Genomic DNA, 20768 nt, shown 5'->3' on the forward strand with positions numbered 1-20768 from the left:
AAACGGAAATCTACTCTTTCCAGGAAGTTAATTCCCATTTCTGTTTAGTTTATATATTAAAAAAAAAAAAACCTGAATTTTTCTAGTAAAGTTTTTTTATACATCCCAGCAAATCACTCCCAACAACACAAGAGATCTAATTAAAAACAGTTAGTGAGCATCAATCCTTGAGATAAAAAAATTAGCTCTTTAGAATTCTGCTCTCACATATAGCTCTCTTAGCATATTCAACCAAACTGATTGAACAGTTGCTTCCAAATGCATTCTAATTCCTAATTAAGATATTTTTAGATGTTAAATTGTGGTTCAAGAAAAAACAGCAAGTCTGAATTATTTCTTTTTTAACAAGTTCACTGAACAAGCAAATTTGTAGCTATATATAAAAATATACACCCAGAGATTACCTTATTATTAGCAGTAATACTGATTTGTAAAACATGGACAAGGTATATGCAGTCACTGTGTCCTTAGAAGTACTGCCTAGATACCATTATGATGCCCAAATTATAGGATGCTGATTCTAGTAAGATTTATTTTGCAATATTACTTAATCTTACAGCTGTTCAGAAAGTCTCCTTTAAAATGAGTTTTCAACAAAACAGTAAAAAATTGGTAAAAAAATTGCAATAATTTGTTTCTGTTTGGCAACCAACTCAATTTCGTACACATTCAGAGCACTTTGTGCCATCTACATGCTATACAAACATTAACTGATGAATCAAATCCTCAACAATCTCCCTGTTAGGTATGTTTGTAAAATAAGGATAATACTAAGGAAGAAACTCAGACACAAACCTCATGTCTACACAGCAAAGAAAAACAGTCGACTAGCCAGTGCCAGCCAACTGGGGCTTACGCTGAGGAGCTGTTTCATTACCCCTAGAGCCTGGGCTCCAGCCAGAGCCCAGAAGTCTACACAGCAATGCAAGAGCCCTGCAGCCTGGGCCTCGCAAGCCCGAGTCAGTTGCACGAGCCAGCTAAGGGTGTCTAGTTACAGTGTAGACGTACCCAATGATACTTAAGCACCTAAACAAGCCCCATTTTCAGGCTCCACTGTGATCCACGGAACTCCTTCTCAGCTGCCACCTGCCAATAGGTGCCTAAAGTCGCTCAGCGCTAGGGTTGCTACCAGTCTGGTTTTTACCCAGACAGTCCAGTTTTTGACTTGTGTCCAGGTGCAATTTAGGGTTGCCAGGTACCTGGTTTTCTGGCAACCCTAACAAACCAAGAGTCCAGTAACTGCGGAGTGGAGGGAGGTACCGACTCATTAACTCGCGCCAGCGCCTGCTCAGCTGGGGCAACCTCCTACCTGCAGGCAGGTTCCTTGAGACAATCCAGCGATTGATGGGGTGGGGAGGTGGGAAAGAGGAGGGATAGGGGCCAGGCCTTGGGTGGGGGGAAAGGCTGAGCAGGGGGGAGAGCCTGGGGGAAGTGGCAGAGCAGGGGGTTGGGCTTCAGGGATCCAGCTACTAATAATTAGAAAGGTGGCAACCCTACCCAAATTTTTGAAGTACAAGTTCCCTCAGTGCCTAGGTTTCTGCATCTGACTATGCACACTGTTGTCTCTCTCTAGGAGTCCAGGCACCATCTCCTGCCTAAGCCCCTGAGTGATTCTAACCTGGGGAAGGATTAGAATACTAAATTATGTGTGTGGCCCAGTCTGCTAGGCATGCTCAGAAGCTGCCTAACTCCACATAAAACAGCGTGGGGAGAAGAGGAGAACCTCTCCCCTTATAAAATGTAGTCTATAGTGGTTAGAGTACTCACAGGGGATGTGGGAGACCCCCCAGTTCAAGTCCCCTCTCTGTCTGAGGAGAAGGAATTTAAACAGGGACCTGCCACCTCTCTGGTGGGTGCTCAAACCCCTGAGCTACGGAATAGTCTGATATTCAGTTGTAGGAAATTATTGGGGGTGGGTGGGTCAGACAATGATTTAATAAGAGCAGACATTGAGATTCAAGTTAAAGCTTTATAAACCACTAAAACACAAATTGTCATCACGTCAAAACATACAAAGTAAATATGAAATCAAACTTCTTGAGCAACATTTGTTCTTGTTTTGTCTATGTGTAAATTTTGGATTAATATAGAACTTTTTTCATTGGTTGAGAAGTGTACAGTGAAATAGACATTTACCGACATTTAGTGATAAAAATCTAATCCTTTCAAGCCTAACTGTTATAAAATGTAACCACACAGTTTCAGAGTCAGTGCTAGTGGATCTAAATGCAAGATCAGGGTCTTATTTAGTTTCCCCTATAAAAAAAGGGTCTACCAGCTCCTACAATAACATAAAACATTGTCTTTGAACTCAGCTTGCTTTTAAAACAAAACTGCACTGAAGGTGAACATTTCAGATAGTTATGAGCATGTGAAATAAGGGGATTATAATCAAAATTACAATCACTGCTAGAGGATAAAAAGGGGGAAATAATCTAAGGCAGGAGGTGGCAGAAATGGAATACAGACAACTGTGTGATTTGTTTAATTTAAAACAGAGTAAATGTAAATGTCATGCTCCTTTAAATAGCCAAGTAAAAATAAGTTTTATCAACAATAGCAAATAAATGTATACGTAGAAGCTTTCTTCAGACAACAGGGACGAAAAATACTGGTTCTCCTCTCAGCTCCAGCCCTCTTTTTCTTGCAGCTCTTTCCCTGGGGATTCATATACTGCTACTTAGAGAATTAGCTGCCTGCTATTAATGAGGCTTACCTGCAACTAGAGCTGGTTAGAAAAGTGTAGGGCTGGCTTGCTGCTTGATTAATTAACTCCATACCTGCCATAACCTAAATCCCTTCACCTCCTCCTATCAAATGTTGTATTACATATTGCTGTGGATACAGAGGGAGAGAGAGGAACTGGGCTGTTCATTAAATATCTCTACACACACTAAATTACAAATGAAGGGTGAGATTTTCAAAAGCGCTCAGTGTTGGCCTAACTTTGCCCTTGCTGAAGTCAATGGCACTTTCCCATGGACGTTAACGGCAGCAGATTTAGGCCAACTGAGCAGTTTGAAAATCCCACTTGAGGTGGTTAAATGCAGAGATTAAAGAGCATTCTGAATAAAAGGTGCATTAATGGCAATTTATTCCCTTCAGCCCCATGGCTTTAACACTGATTCCCTTAAAAAATTAAAAACAAATCAAACCAGCTGCTCCCCTAAAAGGCAAATATGAAGGAACACTGAAAACGTCTTATTTTCTGCTCTAGATATTACGAGTTAAGAGAGCTTTGCAAAGTACATGTATAACTGCTTGGCAACGTGTCAGTACATGAGTTGATAGAAATCTATTTACAGACAAAGAAGAATCAGGAAAAAAGTTCAAAATAAAAGAAAAAACAACCCATCAGAAAAATGTCTCATAGAAGCAACAAGATAGGTTTTCTGCTTACATAATCACTGCCAAATAGATAATGATTGCTTTAAAAAGCCTTGCATATAAACCGTTCACAGTACTAACAGGATAAACTGCAATCAAATCCTGGTGCGATTGAGGTGAAATACACTTGGGTATCTGTTCTAATTTTTTTAATCACAGATATACAACCAACTGAATACACAAAAAAGAACCAGAAAAAGAGTAGTGGCAGGGGTGGGTTGAACTTGAGAGCAGACTGCACTGCAGGATTGGGGTCCAGGTTTATAATGACCAAAGTTACTACTGCCTTATGGGAGCTCGGTGACCTGTGTCAAATGAGTTGTGACCTCAGTCCAGTTCTCAGATGCGAGACTGTCAGATCGTTGACAACCTCAGGAGAGAAAGCACATACTGAATGGGTCTATAAACTAAATTATTAACACCCTTTCACCCTTAGAGATGGTCTTTCCACATGCAAGGTCAAGGTGGCACATTGACGTGTTGGTGCGAGGAAGCCTGTGCTGTATCTGTTCTGTGGATGAACAGACCACGGCAGTCTCCAGGGGCGAAATCCTGGCCCTACTGAAGTTAATGGGAGCTTGGCCATTGACTTCAGTGGAGCCAGGATTTCACCCCAGGATACGTGGCACAATTTTCAGTTGCCATAGGAGCTTGGACTCAATGCCTGTTGAAGTAGTTGGCAGTTTTTTCCTTGGCTTCAGTCAGCTTTAGAGCATCCCTAAATTTTCACCCACACACAATACGCTTGCTTTTAAAACAAACGGAACAGCATTCACAACATTTCGTATTTTTCAAACTGAATTTCTTCATTACTTAGAAGACCTGTTGCCTCTTTCTCAGCAGTGGGAATACAAACAAAGATGAAAATCATCATCAGATGGTACCCCATGCAATTCAGAAGGAGGTGGAAACAACAGCTGGCCATTACGAAGGAAAATATTCAATACTGGGGATGAAAAATTCTATGAAATAAATTCCAGAAAATCATGAGCATGGACTTCTCTGGGTCACTCTGACCTCTGTGTGCGTAGATATTAGTATCAAGGATGTGGTAGTATGTATGCATAAAACCAATTAACTTTTTCCAGCCTTTTCAGGCTCATTTGCTACCTTAATCAGTCTCTAAGAGCAGGTGGTTAAAGAGAGAGTTTAATCTTTTTTTTTTTTTTTTTTAAATGTAATTATTGCCATCTATCCAAATAATTTTCAATGGCTCATTTTCCATATCCAATTAAAGACAAGAGCAACAATGCGACACTGGCAGCAAGTTAACAATGGATCCCCAGGATCACACAGGCCTATGTTTGTTTGAAATAAAACAAGATTCTGGCATGAGTTTATCACCTTATGCCCAACAGCTCTGGTGAAAGCTAAGAAGGAAAAAGGACCCAAGACAGTATTATGAAAACACAGTCTGATGGAAAATTATAGGTAATACAATCTGCAAGCTATTTAGAAACGGATATATCTGATGGGGGGGAGAGAAGCACTGTACAATAGTTTAAGTGGAGAGTTTTGGTTCTTAAATTTAGCAGAAGCAAGCTTTTAATTTTGTTTTTTTGTAAGATCACTGCCACCATATAAATATGCATAGCATGTTTTGGGAGGCAGAAAGATGGTACCAAGACAGCTTGTGCTTATGGGCAAGGCTACCACATCCATTAGCCCAAAAAGTTTCCTGTTTTCAACATCAGCTAAACTCTGGATTAAAGCATTAGGTCCTCATCCAACTCCCATTGACAACAATGGCACACTGTAAGTACCCTCCCTCTCATCCTGGGAGGGAACCCTCCAAGACAGCGTGAAGGGATGATGATAGGACAGTGTGAGGAAGCTTGCATTGTTGTTGCCCAGGCTGTACCTATCCTGTGGATACATAAAAGCCCTTCAGGGGAGTCAAAATAGACCCTTCTTCATCACTAAATTACTTTATTACAAATAATCCATCATTCTTCCCCTCCCCCCAACTAATATTTTTATCTGTTTCTCTGGGGTTGACCAAGTATGGTTACATCTTTCCGGTCACTTAACTAGAGGAAATAGTTTAAGACAGCACAGTACATTCTTTAAGCTCTTATTGGTGCTGTCAATGCTCTAGGCTTTTCAAAGGGAGACGGAAATGTAAACACAGCTGCTTATTGAAACTACATAAAACAAAAGCTACAAAACAAACTTCCTTTAGCTACAAAAAGATCGCAAGTTTGTACTCACACACACTAAATTGAAACATGATTCAAATGGAACACCCCTGTAGCCCTAAGAAAGTCACTTGTCCATATCACGATAAATGTTTATTGAGTGCATGCACAGATCGTAATGTCAGATTTCACATATCTCATTGCAGCTGGAACCAAAGCCAAAGCCCTGAATGTCATATCTAGCTTTCAGGCGGGTTTGGGATGTGAGAAGAGGTAGGGAAGTGCTCTTAAAAGAGTACACTTGATCCTCTCAACAGAGAGAGAGGATCATTTCCTACAGCCCTCAGGCATACAATGTAGCGCTAAGCAGAATGCTCCTTGATCTGACAAAGATCAACCCAGTGAGGCCAAAGCCCCCCACCTTCCTCCAAACATGTGGGGGAAGCAGGGGTGCTGGAACAATTTTTATAGCGGAGTTGCTGAAAGCTATTGAACCAAACTGTAAACCCTGTATACAATGGAATCCACTTCAAATCAGGAGGTGCGGCAGCAGCCCCCACACTCCTAGTTCCAGCACTTATAGGGAGACGACAGAGAGAAGGAATGAACCCTGTTGCCACCTGACCATGCAATTAAGAGGAGAGGTGGGGGAGAAACAGGAGAGAGAGAAATACACACCCTACTGTCCCCACCACTTTAATGCCTGTCAGTGAGAGAAGGAAACCACCTGCTGTTACCCTTTGTGATCTCAAGATAGGCACTGAGGAGAAGACCAACCTTGTTTCCTGAAAGAACGAGGAGTACTTGTGGCACCTGAGAGACTAACAAATTTATCTAAGTATAAGCTTTTGTGGGCTAAAGCACAATTCATCAGATGCATGCAGTGGAAAATACAGTAGGTATACACACACACAGAACATGAAAAAATGGGGGTTGCCATACCAACTCTTAACAAGAGCAATCGCTTAAGGTGGGCTATTATCAGCAGGAGGAAAAAAAAAACTTTTGTAGTGATAATCAGGATAGCCCATTTCAAACAGTTGACAAGAAGGTGTAACAGTAGGGGGAAAATTAGCATGGGGAAATAGTTTTTAGTTAGTGTAATGACTCATCTTATGACTTTCTTGTGAATCAACAGCGTGCCCTTGTTGCCAAGAAGGCTAACGGTATTTTGGGCTGTATAAGTAGGGGCATTGCCAGCAGATCGAGGGACGTGATCTTTCCCCTCTATTTGACATTGGTGAGGCCTCATCTGGAGTACTGTGTCCAGTTTTGGGCCCCACACTACAAGAAGGATGTGGAAAAATTGAAAAGCGTCTGGCGGAGGGCAACAAAAATGATTAGGGGACTGGAACACATGACTTACGAGGAGAGGCTGAGGGAACTGGGATTGTTTAGTCTGCGGAAGAGAAGAAGGGGGGGGGGGGGGAAGGGAGGATTGCATAGCTGCTTTCCACTACCTGAAAGGGAGTTCCAAAAAGGATGGATCTAGGCTGTTCTCAGTGGTAGCAGATGACAGAACAAGGAGTAATGGTCTCAAGTTGCAATGGGGGAGGTTTAGATTGGATATTAGGAAAAACTTTTTCACTAGGAGGGTGGTGAAGCACTGGAATGCGTTACCTAGGAAAGTGGTGGAATCTCCTTCCTTTGAGGTTTTTAAGGTTAGTCTTGACAAAGCCCTGGCTGGGATGATTTAGTTGGGGATTGGTCCTGCTTTGAGCAGAGGGTTGGACTAGATGACCTCCTGAGGTCCCTTCCAACCCTGATATTCTAGCATTCTATGATCCACTCCCCATCTTTATTCAAGCCTAATTTAACGGTGTCCAGTTTGCAGATTAATTCCAATTCAGCAGTCTCTCATTGGAGTCTGTTTTTGAAGTTTTTTTGTTGAATAATTGTGACTTTTAGGTCTGTAATTGAGTGACCAAGGAGGCTGAAGTTTTCTCTGACTGGTTTTTGAATGTTATAATTCTTGACGTCTGATTTGTGTCCATTTATTCTTTTGCATAGAGACCAATGTACATGGCAGAGGGGTATTGCTGGCACATAATGGCATATATCATGTTGGTAGATGTGCAGATGAATGAACCTCTGATAGTGTGGCTGATATGATTAGGTCCTATGACAGTGTCCCTTGAATAGATATGTGGACAGAGTTGGCAATGGGCTTTGTTGCAAGGATAGGTTCCTGGGTTAGTGTTTTTGTTGTGTGGTTCTGGTGAGTATTTGCTTCAGGTTGGGGGGCTGTCTGTAAGCAAGGACTAGCCTGTCTTCCAAGATCTCTGAGAGTGAGGGATTGTCCTTCAGGATAGGTTGTAGATCTTTGATGTGCTGGAGAGGTTTTAGTTGGGGGCTGAAGGTGATGGCTAGTGGCGTTCTGTTATTTTCTTTGTTGGGCCTGTCCTGTAGTAGATGACTTCTGGGTACTCTTCTGGCTCTGTCAATCTGTTTCTTCACTTCAGCAGGTGGGTATTGTAGTTGTAAGAATGCTTGATAGAGATCTTATAGGTGTTTGTCTCTGTCTGAGGGGTTGGAGCAAATGCGATTGTATCTTAGACTTGGCTGTAGACAATGGAACGTATGGTGTGGTCTGGATGAAAGCTGGAGACATGTGGGTAAGTATCGCGGTCAGTAGGTTTCGGGTATAGGGTGGTGTTTATGTGACTATTGCTTATTAGCACTGTAGTGTCCAGGAAGCGGATCTCTTGTGTGGACTGGTCCAGGCTGAGGTTGATGGTGGGATGGAAATTGTTGAAATCATGGTGGAATTCCTCAAGGGCTTCTTTTCCATGGGTCCAGATGATGAAGATGTCATTAACGTAGCGCAAGTAGAGTAGGGGCATTAGGGGATGAGAGCTGAGGAAGTGTTGTTCTAAATCAGCCATAAAAATGTTAGCACGCTGTGGGGCCATGTGGGTACCCATAGCAGTGCCATTGACTTGAAGGTATACATTGACTACCCCATGGGTGGGCCAAGGTAGGGCAGGAACAGGGTGAGAAGTACTTAGCAGCAGCAACATCCCACAAAAAGTAAGGAGAGAAGGTAAACCTGACAAAGCCCAAATGTGACTGGTCCTGAATTGGAATTCTCCCAAACTGTGTGACCCACGCACAGCTTTGATGTGGAGAACAAACTTTAGAGCTGGGGAAGATCTTTACCAGCAACAAATTTGTTTTCTGAAATGTATAGGCTTTATCCAAAACTCTAAAATACATACAAGGAGACACATCCCACACAAGGCAAAACTGCAATTCAAAAGAAAAAAATATACATCCAAATTTACAAGACCCAAACACAATTTGCTGATCATACACTTCAGCAAACAGACCATGCATTAGAAAATACCTCCTTTATTAGCGGGAAGAAACACAATCTCCTCTCAGGTTGATCCTATCTGACTCCATCTCCAAAATTCAGTAACATAAGCCAATAAAGCAGGTTAGCAATTGCTGTTCCACAAGTCCAACTTCAGCCTCAGACTTCTATCTGTTTTGATATGCCAGGTTCTTCCAGGAACAAACAAACAAAAACCAAACCGAAGAGAAGTGGGTTAAAAGAGGTTTTAGAAATAAATTTTTACACCAACATCTAAAATATAGAGAAAAATGTAATAAAGAGAAGACATTCCTGAACAGAGACCAGAATACAAAAACATTCTATCAAACAAACAAATCCCCTCCCTAACATGCATTTTCCATTCTGTATAAACACACGTTGGGTAACGGACTGCTGTTCCTAGAAAGAATTACATTTTGTTGCCAACAGCTGTAGCCTTTCATAGGAATCATAAACATTATATAGAAGATTTACACTTTTGACAAAGCCATAACATTGTCCACAGTAGAAAAAAAAGCCTTTTTCTTACAAAATAGCCCTACTAGATTGTCCTTAATACTGAGCACAATAGTGGGTTTTCTGTTCAAAGGGTGATATTCACCCATAGGTGCTGGAACTAGGGGGTGCTTAAAGTGGTTTCCATCATATATATGGTTTACAGTTTGGTTCAATGGCTCTTAGCACCCCCACTATAAAAACTGTTCCAGCACCCCGGACTTCACCCCTTGCGTGTTTAAATGATGTATGAGCCCTGAGCTAGTGCTCCACCCAGGGGTGAACTGTTTCACCCTAGCTACTTTACAAACAAGAAATGACATCAGCAACTTAACTTAGCAACCGAACTACATGACTCTGAATCTCTCTGCTGATTTTTTGGCTTTACAATCATACCTTCCCGTTTGCGGCGGGGGCGGGTTCTGCTGCCATATGATATGTCCACACAAAACCAAAAAGCAAAAACCAAAAAAACCTACAGAGGAAACTAACTATTCACAAAGGGCTGTCAAATGCCCAAAGTAAACAAACGTGATGGGACGGGGAGAGAAAAATATATTGTTCTTCTCATGTCTTTCAGGTCTAGCAATCTTAGACCCCCCAATCCCGTACCTACAGGCACGCACATACGTAAACTCAAGCATGCAGTGGGGATACCCCCCTTTCTTATGTAGTCGTAGGACTGGGGCCTTTTAGTGTTTCTAGTAACAACAGTAGGTAAAATATTTCCAAGCAGAATTGTCAGTTAACTGACTCCCTTATGTTATTAAAACTCAGAGGTGTTGCAAATTTTTTTGTATTTATTTACAAATGACCAAACAGACATATAGGGCCAAATTCTGTAATGACCTACAGCTATACTCTGTGTAGTTACTCCACTACAAATCACAGTGAGTTATAGGAGTTGTACATCACTACATAATTTGGCTCAGAGTGATTTGCCTAATGCTACACGATGAGTCAGTGGCAGAGTCTTGTTTAAAACTCAGACTCCTGGCTTCTATTCCACAGCTACTCAGTCCACTAGAGTACACTTATAGAGCTTTTGGAAAACCTCACTACAAATCTTATTATAGTAGTTGTTCTTCTAAAATTCCTGTAAAATTTTTTTTACTTGGAAAGGGGAAAAATAATAAAACAACTTCTCAGTAATTGAAGCAGCACTCTTTTATGACCATGAAACCACCAGAATGCATTTCCTAACTGAGTCAGAGATAGAATGAGGTTGATTTAGTGAAACAAAATGTTGAATAATTCAGAGTTCTGCTTAGCAAGATATTTAACCATGTTCACTCTTTTGCTTCTTTCGATGGGGGGAGACTAGTACACTGAATTTAGCAGTCTTAAATATGATCAACAACAAATCTTGATCAGCTATGAAATTCAACCTGCCTTCAAGGTACAAATTATTATATGCCAACAGGCTCTGATTACGTAACTAGATCTGCACAGTTTGAGGCTATGTGGCTTGAGCCAACAAAATCCAGGTAAATCCTGACTTCAGTGGGATTACTTCCATGGGTAAGCATTTCTCCTATTAATAAAGGATTTGGTTCATAAAATGAATTTCAAATGATCAGAGTGTAAAATAATGTTAAATACGTATACTGCAGGTTCTTTTCATTTAGACAGATTCTCTCAAACATATTGTCATTAACAAACTATAATTCACAGATGATGCTCCCACAAAAGTCAGTGGGAGCCTTTCTATTGACTTTGAAAGGAGTTGGCTCAGGATCTTACCTACTATGGCCTTGACACACAAGAGCACTTAAACATGTGCTTTAACTTGAAGCACAAGAAGCCCTATTGACTGCAATGAAGCTATTTACATGGGTAAAGTTGAACACATGCCTAAATGTTCTCCTTAATCATGGCCTAACTGAACTGAATCAATCTGTCACTTTAAAGTACTTTCTTGTTTTCTATACTCCATAATTATTACAAGAGAAATTTCAAAAAGTAAAAATAAGACATTACACGTCATTTCATCAGAACAATCAAGATCTTAATACAACGAAGCAATGCCCAACAATGTGAATTGCTGTACCTAATATATTTCTACTTCAGTGTTTTAAGAACTTCAGGCAACCATAGATTGCAGAGATCTGCAGAGCATTTTGCTACTGGTGGTATTCCCCCTCCCGAATACTTTTTACATCTCATCAAAATCTATCTTTGTCCCTCCCCCCTCTAGGATCTGTGCACCTCCCAAACATCAGCGAATAGCCTGAGAGGAGGGAAGTGCTGTTATCTCCATTTTACAGAAGGTTTAACAGAGGAATTATGTGATTTATCAGGACTATGCAGAATGTCTGACATAGTCTTAGAGTAGGAACCCCATCTCCTAAGTGCCAGTCCAGTGCCTTAACCACAAAACTAATCTCCTCCATGACTACGAATCACATAGGAAAATATTCAATTGTTCTGTTAATACCTTTTGTCTTTACTACCTAACAGGATGAGATTGCATGTTTCAAGCCAGAAAGAACTAGGAAGCTGGCAAATAAAAACATATAATTTCTTTAAAATTCTCATAACAGATTTAAGGAAACATTTATTAGCTATAGTATATGGGGCATGTCTAAAGCAATTTTCAGCTGATCATCTCAAAGTACTTTAAAAATACCAACAAGCTAAACCTCACACCAATGTAAGATCTTATTATCCCCATTTTACAGACAGGGAAACCAAGGCAGAGAAATATAGGTGCTGATCCAACAAAGCACTTAAGCACATGCTTAACGTTAAGTCAGCAAGAACTAGTTATGTGCTTACATGCTTTGTTGGACTGGGGCCCATGGACACACAAGTCAGTGGTAGCGCTATCCATCCTGATCACCCAAACATCTGTAAACAGTAAATGAGTCTTTGTCCCCCATCCATGCTGGATTTTTAACCATTCCACAGTCAGTTTAAGTAGGGTCCCAGCATTCCAAGTTTTAACGTGCTTTCTCCAACCACTGTGGACAATTCCATACTATTTTAAACCCACATTTAAAAACTATACTTCAAGGGTTCCACATTGGCCAGCCAAACCACTTCAGAAATCATTTTAGCAGGAACTGTGTTTAAACTCCTTAAAAGTCCATTCTAGATGAGCTTAAAGTTTATTATTCTAAACAGTACAAAGTATTTAAATGTATATAGTGTCATATAATTTAAATAGGATAATTCTATTTTTCATGGTTCTTGATACTCATTTAATGAGCTTGGAAAATATTCTCCTCTTTAACAATTCCTTCTTTTCCATTTGGCAAACGTAGGGTTTTTCCCTCTTTCTAGACTTTTAAATGGAACAGAATGAATGTTTGTTGTTTAAAAACACAGAACAAGGCCATTCATGCCAAACTGTCTTTGTTTGCATACAAGCAGCACTGGAGAGGTCACCACAGTTAGCATCCTATTTTAAGGGTCTCCGCTGCTTAAGGCACGATGGGTGCTCTGTTCTCGGACTCCTGCAGTACAAAATCAGATATCAGGTATGGCTATTTGCTTGCTATCTTGTTTTCATATTCCGTGTTGCTACAATAAAAATAAAAGGCACACTAATCTAGTCTGGAGCCCTTTTCTAGATTACACACACAGTTTGGCAATAGGAATATCAAGCAGAGGCAACCACTTGAAACCAAATAACATAATGTGCATAGATAAAGTACATTAGTCACAAACTATTTGCTGTAAGAAAAAACAATCCAAGAAAGAATACGAATCTGCAACTGTCCTTCTAATATCAAACTGTATGATGCTGCTGAACATACTTGAGGGTCCAATGCATGTAACTGTAAAGATTATTCAGACGATAAACTAATAAGTAGCAAATGTATATACCACTAATCTACAACAAGCAAAAATATTACCATGATGGGTCAGAGCAACGAGGTATTTTTCAACACTGTTTAATACTGCAGGTATACACTGTGATTATAGCTCATACAACTCATGCCCACCCATCATATATGCTTTTTATTCTCAATAAATGGTGAACGTTATTGGGCCATTTCTGCAGCCAGAGAGAAAGCATAAAATGCTGTCTACACAGGTCCAGCAAAAAAAGTGACTGTGTTTTTGATGGAATATGATGAGAATGTTAAATTTGCACAATTTGCACAATTTAGCACTCAAAAAATAAAATCAAGAAATACCAAAATTTAAAGTTGCACATTCATGCTAAAAATCTACTTCCCGGTATGTATGTATTAAGATACAAAACCTGATTCTGATCTCACTTACATGGGTGTAAATCAGGGGTAACACCACTGACCCAATGCACTTTCACTGGGTGTAAGTCAAAGAATCATTCAAAAATCTTTAATCACATAATGGTTCTCATCCTCCACCATATATTATCATTCCTTCCTCTCCATGCCCCTTCCCCACCCCCAAAACTCAGATACACATTTGTGGCATCTTGTAACTTTTAGGAATGGTGCTGCTTCCACCTTAGCTCATTTCCAAACTTTGGAAAGTTTCAAGAGAATGAAACCAATTGCACATCCTACTTCAATCCCACCATGTTAGAAGGGCATCTCACAAGATCTGCATTACTTCCTCTCACTCAGCGGGCTCTCAAGAAATATGGTCTGTGGCCAACCACGGGCACCATGCATCACGTCTACGTGGCACAGCCTCTCTCATCCCAAATGATGATATCAACACAGTCAAGAAAGTGCAGCTCTTTGGTTACTAACATCAAAGCCAACGTCAAAACCACAGTGATAGTTCTGGTCTTACCTACAAGATCCTCTGCCATAATTTCCTTACGCGTTCTCTCCAACTGGTCTCTCACCCATGGAAACTCCTGTAAGGAATCTAAGAACGTCCGAAAGGCCTTGGGTCCTCTGGTAGGAAGGATATCTAGAAGCATCATGGTTTTTCTGTGATTGGTGGCTTGGGACTTTATTTCTTGAAGGTGGTTTTCTGTTAGAACGCCTTCCTGGTAGAGATAGTGAATGATGAGCCCCTCCACCAGCACCTCTGAGCAGAGCACCAGCCGCAGGGAGCGCAGAACCTGCTTGTCTCTGGCATCCATCTGTCATGAGGCGTGTGAGAGAAGAAGCAGGACACGTGAGATATTAAAATGCTTCAGTTTTTAAGATCAAAGAAAGCTATTTTACTGTTCAAAGTGTTTAAAAAGAAAACCACCCTATGATCAGCCAAAGTGGGAACCATATATCACTGCTCAGACACCTTTTTTTCTGCTGGGATTTCATGTATCGCCTCAGCTGGGAGTTGATTTCTTACCTCTCAGACTGCACCTGGGGCCATGAATTTGGGACCTGATCCTTCTCCCACTGAAGTTAATGTGTGTTTGCCTTAGTGTAGACTTAGATGGGAGCAGAACTGAAGCACTAAGGCCACAATCCTGTAAACTCCTTGGAACAGGGATGCAGCTGGATAACTGGTAGGATTGGGGCCTTCAGATTAAAACAGCATGTTTCTGAGTCAGTCGCTTTTTTTTGCGGGAAGTGAAAAACTGAGAATTAGGGCAGGACAGACTTACTGCGAAAGGATTTAAAAGGAAAGAGCTCAAGATCTTTTCTGTATCTGAAACAGCTCAGCTTGTATTAAACACAATAGAATTAGTTGTCTTTAATTACTTGGGTGTACACTCAATGCAAGACACCCATTAGAAACACTCCTGGTGCCCCATAAACCAAAATATTTCAAGGATTAACCTAGTAGTTCCTATATGAAAGACAGTTTTTGCATGGAGTCAACCATTTCCTGAGAGAAGAAAAAGCTAGTGCTGCTCTCGCTTCCTCTCCTCTCAACCTCAGTTGAACTCTTATTGCGCACACACACCCATCTTCCCAGCATATAACATTCCACAACTCCCCTCCCACATGGCTCCCTTCCAGAAAGCCAAGGCCACTCAGGCTGTTTGTAAGAGATTAGAGGAGCCAAGATTGCACTGATGAGCAGTCCTGATCCTTGCCAAGAGCTGCTGGGGGAAGGGGGAAGTGGAGTGAGGTGTGTACATATCTTAGATATTTACAAAGGACCAACAACCCCTTTGTGTTTTTAAATGATGCTTAAATACCAGTGTCTTTCAGGCTGGGAAGAGAGCTCCCAAAGTCTAGATATTTGGAGGGGGAAGGCGCTGGACAGGGAACCAAGCAGAAGACCTGGAGACTTACCATGATCCATTCCTGAGGTGAAATCAGCCTAGAAGGAGAGTTTAAAGATAGAGCACAACTAAAAGCAAAGAGCTCCCCCTTTCTCACTAATTTCCCCCTCCTGACTGTTGCAGTGAGAGCTCCCCCTCCTGTTCCAATCTACTATAACCACTGTCTGGAAGGGATCCAAGATCAAGCTAGAGGAGGCTTTTTTTCTTTTCTTTCTTTTCTTTTTTTTTTTTTTTTTTAAAAGTAAATAATAGTGATGGTGGAGGGGAAGAGAGAGAAGAAACACCAGATCATCCCTATTACAGAGAACTGCTGTCCACCAAGCAAGAAGACCAAAGTTACAGTAAAGTCAAAAATTTCCCAAGTATTTCTAAATATTTGTGATTTTTCAATTTCAGGACCAGACTAAGAAACATTCACTAACTCAGTGGTACTTGTACAGTCCCTGACTTGCACATTGGTATTGCTATAGACACAGGGGAAATCACTATTTGCATGCATACATTGATGTGGAAGCACACCAGAAGTGAAAGTTGAAAATCTGGCTCTGACTAGCTTCCTCATACCCATTTATTTAACCTTTGAAATAAACACTCTAGCTTTTCCCCAGATTTAATAGCTATTATATTAATTGGTTTCTCTGCAAGTCAATAATAATTTGGATTGGATCCCTAGGACTCCTGGCACGTTTCAATAGGGAAGTTAGTGCCTGGTTAGGCAGGAATGATGTGAGCCATTAACTCCAAACGGCCTCATTATTATCCTATCAGGGCTGGATGGTTTTCCCCAGCTTTTTCAGTTGGAAAATGCTCCATAAACGACATAGATTCACACTTCAGAAGTTATCAATACATAATTTAGAAAACAGGTGCATCCATTACAATAAAGAACAAACAGATTGGCTATTGCCATTCACATTACTGGCGCTGCACGTTTAGTATTTTCTGTAGCTCATCTAATCTAGCAGGTAAGATTTAGGGTTCCCCCCCTCCTCATGATTACTTTATGCAAGAGGAATAATGTCATAAAGCTGTAGGGAGACATTTGTCGTTTCATTGAATCGATATATGCGGCTACTGTCTCAGGCACTGTGTAAATACACATAGCTCCAGAACGCCACCTGAAATTCACTGAGAACTTTATAGCTTTCCCGCAGGAGATGAAACTGTCTCAGGGGTTCTGGGGTGGCTGGTAATTTAACTCTAGTAACACAGGAATCCACCAACAAATTACACTTACTATACATCAGGCTGAGTCTGGCTGTTTTTTCACAGCAGTGTGTCCGTAAAACAGACAGGACAAAGCCCTTAGCTACGGTAGCTGGGTAGGAGTGGATCTAATCCCCTGAGGTGTGCAAGGCAGGAGCGTTGTAGCCTCCCATGCTAACCGGAGACCCGGCTCAGCAGCAGCACCATAAATCACAGCAGCACTGCATGTCTCCGCAAAGCCACCATATCACTATAAACCGAGCCGGTAGCAGGATCTGTCAGTACTGCGGAAGCTGCTGAGGGAGGACAGCCTACCATGGCTGGACCTGTCTTGGTGTGCGTGTGCATGTGCATGTAAGTGCCTGGACTGATCTTCCAAAGCCAGCGCCGCTGGGGGCAGCAGGAAAGGTGCAGAGATCATAAGAAGCGGGCTAGACAAGAGACTGGAGGCAAGGAGCGCGCAAGGCCAGCCCCCAGTGCAGGGGCAGCCGGGCTCCCAGCCAGCGCCTGGGGAAAGCACTGCGGAGCCGGCGTTCTCCCCGGTCACGGAAGCGTACTTACAGCCGGAAAGCCGGGGATTACACACGCTCCCGGCCCGGGGCTGGAGGCACCATCTTTGCTGAAGGCAAAAGGGCTGAACAGGAAATGCCCTGCCTCCATCCTTCTTAAGGGGACGAGTCCTCCAGAGGAAATGCAGCAGCCATGTTTGTTGAGGTCAAATGCTTTGCCGTAGAAAGCGCAGCAGCCATCGGTGTTGTGGACACAGGCACTCCCAAGTGTTAGACTAGCAGAGAGCACTTACCTAGAACATGCCGTGTAAGTGTAACGTGAGTTGTAATCGCTACCCCTGAGAGATTGTTCTTTGTCTGGAGCGGTGTTGTAGCCCTAGCAGTCCCAGACAAAGGCAAAATCTTTGATTGGACACACCTCTGTTAGTAAGAGAGACAAGCTTTCTAGCTACACATAGCACTTCTGCCGGGGGGGGGGGGGGGGGAGAGATTGGTCTTTGTCATTAGCAGCCAACCTGATTGTTACAGTGCTCATATGTCCATCCATGAAACAAGATGACTATTTAAAATGCTCAAAAGTCAGAACTATAATAGTTAAAGTTGAACATGTAACCTTAATTCTGCCCCATTGTGCATATGCATTAAAGTACAGTCATTTAATTTTAATCAATAGCAAACTGTAAAATCTGTAGAAGTATAATTATAATATAAAAAATCCATGGAAGGGAACAGTTTGGCTCAATATTTAGATTTTGCACAAATTAAGAAAACCTTCTTTTATTACAAATGTTGTTACGTTTTATTCCAATGGAAATTCTTTTTTAAACAAACTTCTACAGTGATTACAACTCAAAAAATGCAGTACTAAAAATGTACAAATTAAACAGACTGTAAACAAAGGTGAAATTGACTTGATTGTCCAAATTGAGGGAAACTCAAAAAAGTAAACAACATAGCAAGTGAAAAGCAAATTGAGTTTTTAAAATGTTGTCAGTTTTAAAAATCTAAGATGTCATTATTAGTAATACAGACTCCAGTTCTGCAACACACACACGTTTAACTTTACTCACTGTGAGTAGTCCCATTAACGACAATGAGGGCATGTAGTTAAGGGCATGTAGTTAAGTAAGCACATGTCTTTACAGGATCTGGGCCATCAGTGAGCCTGCAATTGCATGTGCACAGCAGAGCCCCCTTCTGCATTGTAGGATGGAGTCCATAGGCAAGACAAAATGTTTCCTCACACCACATGACTTTTCACTCAAAGTGCCCCTTTTAAACTGAGATAGACAAAACTAAGGCTCCCTATTCCAGAATTAGTTTGGTATTACTAAAAATTTACCAAGTTTCAGAGTAACAGCCGTGTTAGTCTGTATTCGCAAAAAGAAAAGGAGTACTTGTGGCACCTTAGAGACTAACCAATTTATTTGAGCATAAGCTTTCGTGAGCTACAGCTCACTTCATCGGATGCATACTGTGGAAAGTGCAGAAGATCTTTTTATATACACACAAAGCATGAAAAAATACCTCCTCCCACCCCACTCTCCTGCTGGTAATAGCTTATCTAAAGCAATCACTCTCCTTACAATGTGTATGATAATCAAGTTGGGCCATTTCCAGCACAAATCCAGGTTTTCTCACCCCCCGCCCCCCCCACAAACCCACTCTCCTGCTGGCAATAGCCCATCCTAAGTGACCACTCTCCTCAAAATGTGCATGATAATCAAGGTGGGCCATTTCCAGGACAAATCCAGGGTTTAACAAGAACGTCTGGGGTGGGGGGGGGGTAGGAAAAAACAAGGGGAAATAGGTTACCTTGCATAATGACTTAGCCACTCCCAGTCTCTATTCAAGCTTAAGTTAATTGTATCCAATTTGCAAATGAATTCCAATTCAACAGTTTCTCGCTGGAGTCTGGATTTGAAGTTTTTTTGTTGTAATATAGCAACTTTCATGTCTGTAATCGCGTGACCAGAGAGATTGAAGTGTTCTCCGACTGGTTTACGAATGTTATAATTCTTGACATCTGATTTGTGTCCATTTATTCTTTTACGTAGAGACTGTCCAGTTTGACCAATGTACATGGCAGAGGGGCATTGCTGGCACATGATGCCATATACCACATTGGTGGATGTGCAGGTGAACGAGCCTCTGATAGTGTGGCTGATGTTGTTAGGCCCTGTGATGGTGTCCCCTGAATAGATATGTGGGCACAGTTGGCAACGGGCTTTGTTGCAAGGATAGGTTCCTGGGTTAGTGGTTCTGTTGTGTGGTATGTGGTTGCTGGTGAGTATTTGCTTCAGGTTGGGGGGCTGTCTGTAGGCAAGGACTGGCCTGTCTCCCAAGATTTGTGAGAGTGTTGGGTCATCCTTCAGGATAGGTTGTAGATCCTTAATAATGCGTTGGAGGGGTTTTAGTTGGGGGCTGAAGGTGACGGCTAGTGGCGTTCTGTTATTTTCTTTGTTAGGCCTGTCCTGTAGTAGGTGACTTCTGGGAACTCTTCTGGCTCTGTCAATCTGTTTCTTCACTTCAGCAGGTGGGTATTGTAGTTGTAAGAATGCTTGATAGAGATCTTGTAGGTGTTTGTCTCTGTCTGAGGGGTTGGAGCAAATGCGGTTGTATCGCAGAGCTTGGCTGTAGACGATGGATCGTGTGGTGTGGTCAGGGTGAAAGCTGGAGGCATGTAGGTAGGAATAGCGGTCAGTAGATTTCCGGTATAGGATGGTGTTTATGTGACCATCGTTTATTAGCACTGTAGTGTCCCGTGACTATAGTGAGAATTCATATTTATGGACAAACTCACTTTGGGGCGTTCAGGGTTTTTTTTATAACTGTAATGTTCTTTCACAACTGTTTTTGTGAGTGGAGATGAATTTAGCAACCTTGTCTTAAAATAAAAACAAACAAACAAACTCTACAACAAAAAAACAAGCACCAAAAATGCTGGGAATTCCCTTTTTTTTTTTTTAAGGTTTTAATGAATGATCATTGTTTCACAAGTAGTGGGAAGAGTGGCTGTAGCACTGAAATGATTATGCACACAGGAGAGTGGGAATGGTGTCTGCATTCTAGTACTAAAACTTTCTGACAGGGCTACATCTGAAAGGGAATAAGAGGGAAGTGATGCATAAATGTGGCATGATTGCATCTCCAAGTCTGTGAATGAGAGGATGGAGTACTGCCTGTTCTCTGCCATTCTTTATATTCCTTTAGGACCCTGATTGGCTAAAAAGATGCTCGCTTTCTCTGCCTGTCTATCTGTCTCCCTCAACCCAACCCATTCAGTCTCTGTTGGCTCCTATGCCTCCAAAGCTTCTCAAAGCCTACAGTGTCCAGGACTTTCCCTTCTGGATTCCAATGATTCACAGCTGCTGTCAGCCACAGAAGTCTGTCCTCACAGCACAACTGCCCATATACTAGTGTGATATTCATATATTATGTACCAAAGTGTGGTAGGTGTTGTATAAGCACTTAGGGAGACAACAATCTAAAAACCAGAATCTGCTAAGTCTTCAGTAGGATTCCAATCCTGTCTTAAAGAGACAGAGACAGAGTTAGTTTCCACA

The 20768-nt window shown here is 41.6% G+C and overlaps 1 protein-coding gene and 1 long non-coding RNA gene across 6 annotated transcripts in view; one reads left to right on the forward strand and one right to left on the reverse strand.

Annotated features, from left to right (window-relative positions):
• Window positions 1-5689, forward strand: part of LOC119564425 — a 36795-nt gene extending 31106 nt beyond the window's left edge. The window contains exon 3 of the long non-coding RNA XR_005223283.2: window positions 4228-5689. This is a non-coding gene — a long non-coding RNA (uncharacterized LOC119564425). The remainder of the gene's footprint in view (window positions 1-4227) is intronic.
• The window catches only part of CRADD (CASP2 and RIPK1 domain containing adaptor with death domain), a 112320-nt gene that overhangs the window by 71039 nt on the left and 20513 nt on the right, over window positions 1-20768 (reverse strand). The window contains exons 1-2 of one of the 5 annotated variants that reach the window (XM_027831349.3): window positions 17496-17624; window positions 14092-14389 (exon numbers count right to left, since the gene is read on the reverse strand). In XM_027831349.3, coding sequence (XP_027687150.2) covers window positions 14092-14389 — 298 coding nt within the window. In that variant the 5' untranslated portion in view covers window positions 17496-17624. Of the gene's footprint in view, window positions 1-14091; window positions 14390-15497; window positions 15559-16724; window positions 17220-17254; window positions 17418-17495; window positions 17625-20768 lie in introns of those variants that run through there. The other 4 variants (XM_007069231.4, XM_043546011.1, XM_037885115.2 and 1 more) reach the window with 4 other exon arrangements.

Source organism: Chelonia mydas, chromosome 1 (assembly GCF_015237465.2).
Source record: "Chelonia mydas isolate rCheMyd1 chromosome 1, rCheMyd1.pri.v2, whole genome shotgun sequence".
In the NCBI taxonomy this organism is placed as follows: Eukaryota; Metazoa; Chordata; order Testudines; family Cheloniidae; genus Chelonia; species Chelonia mydas.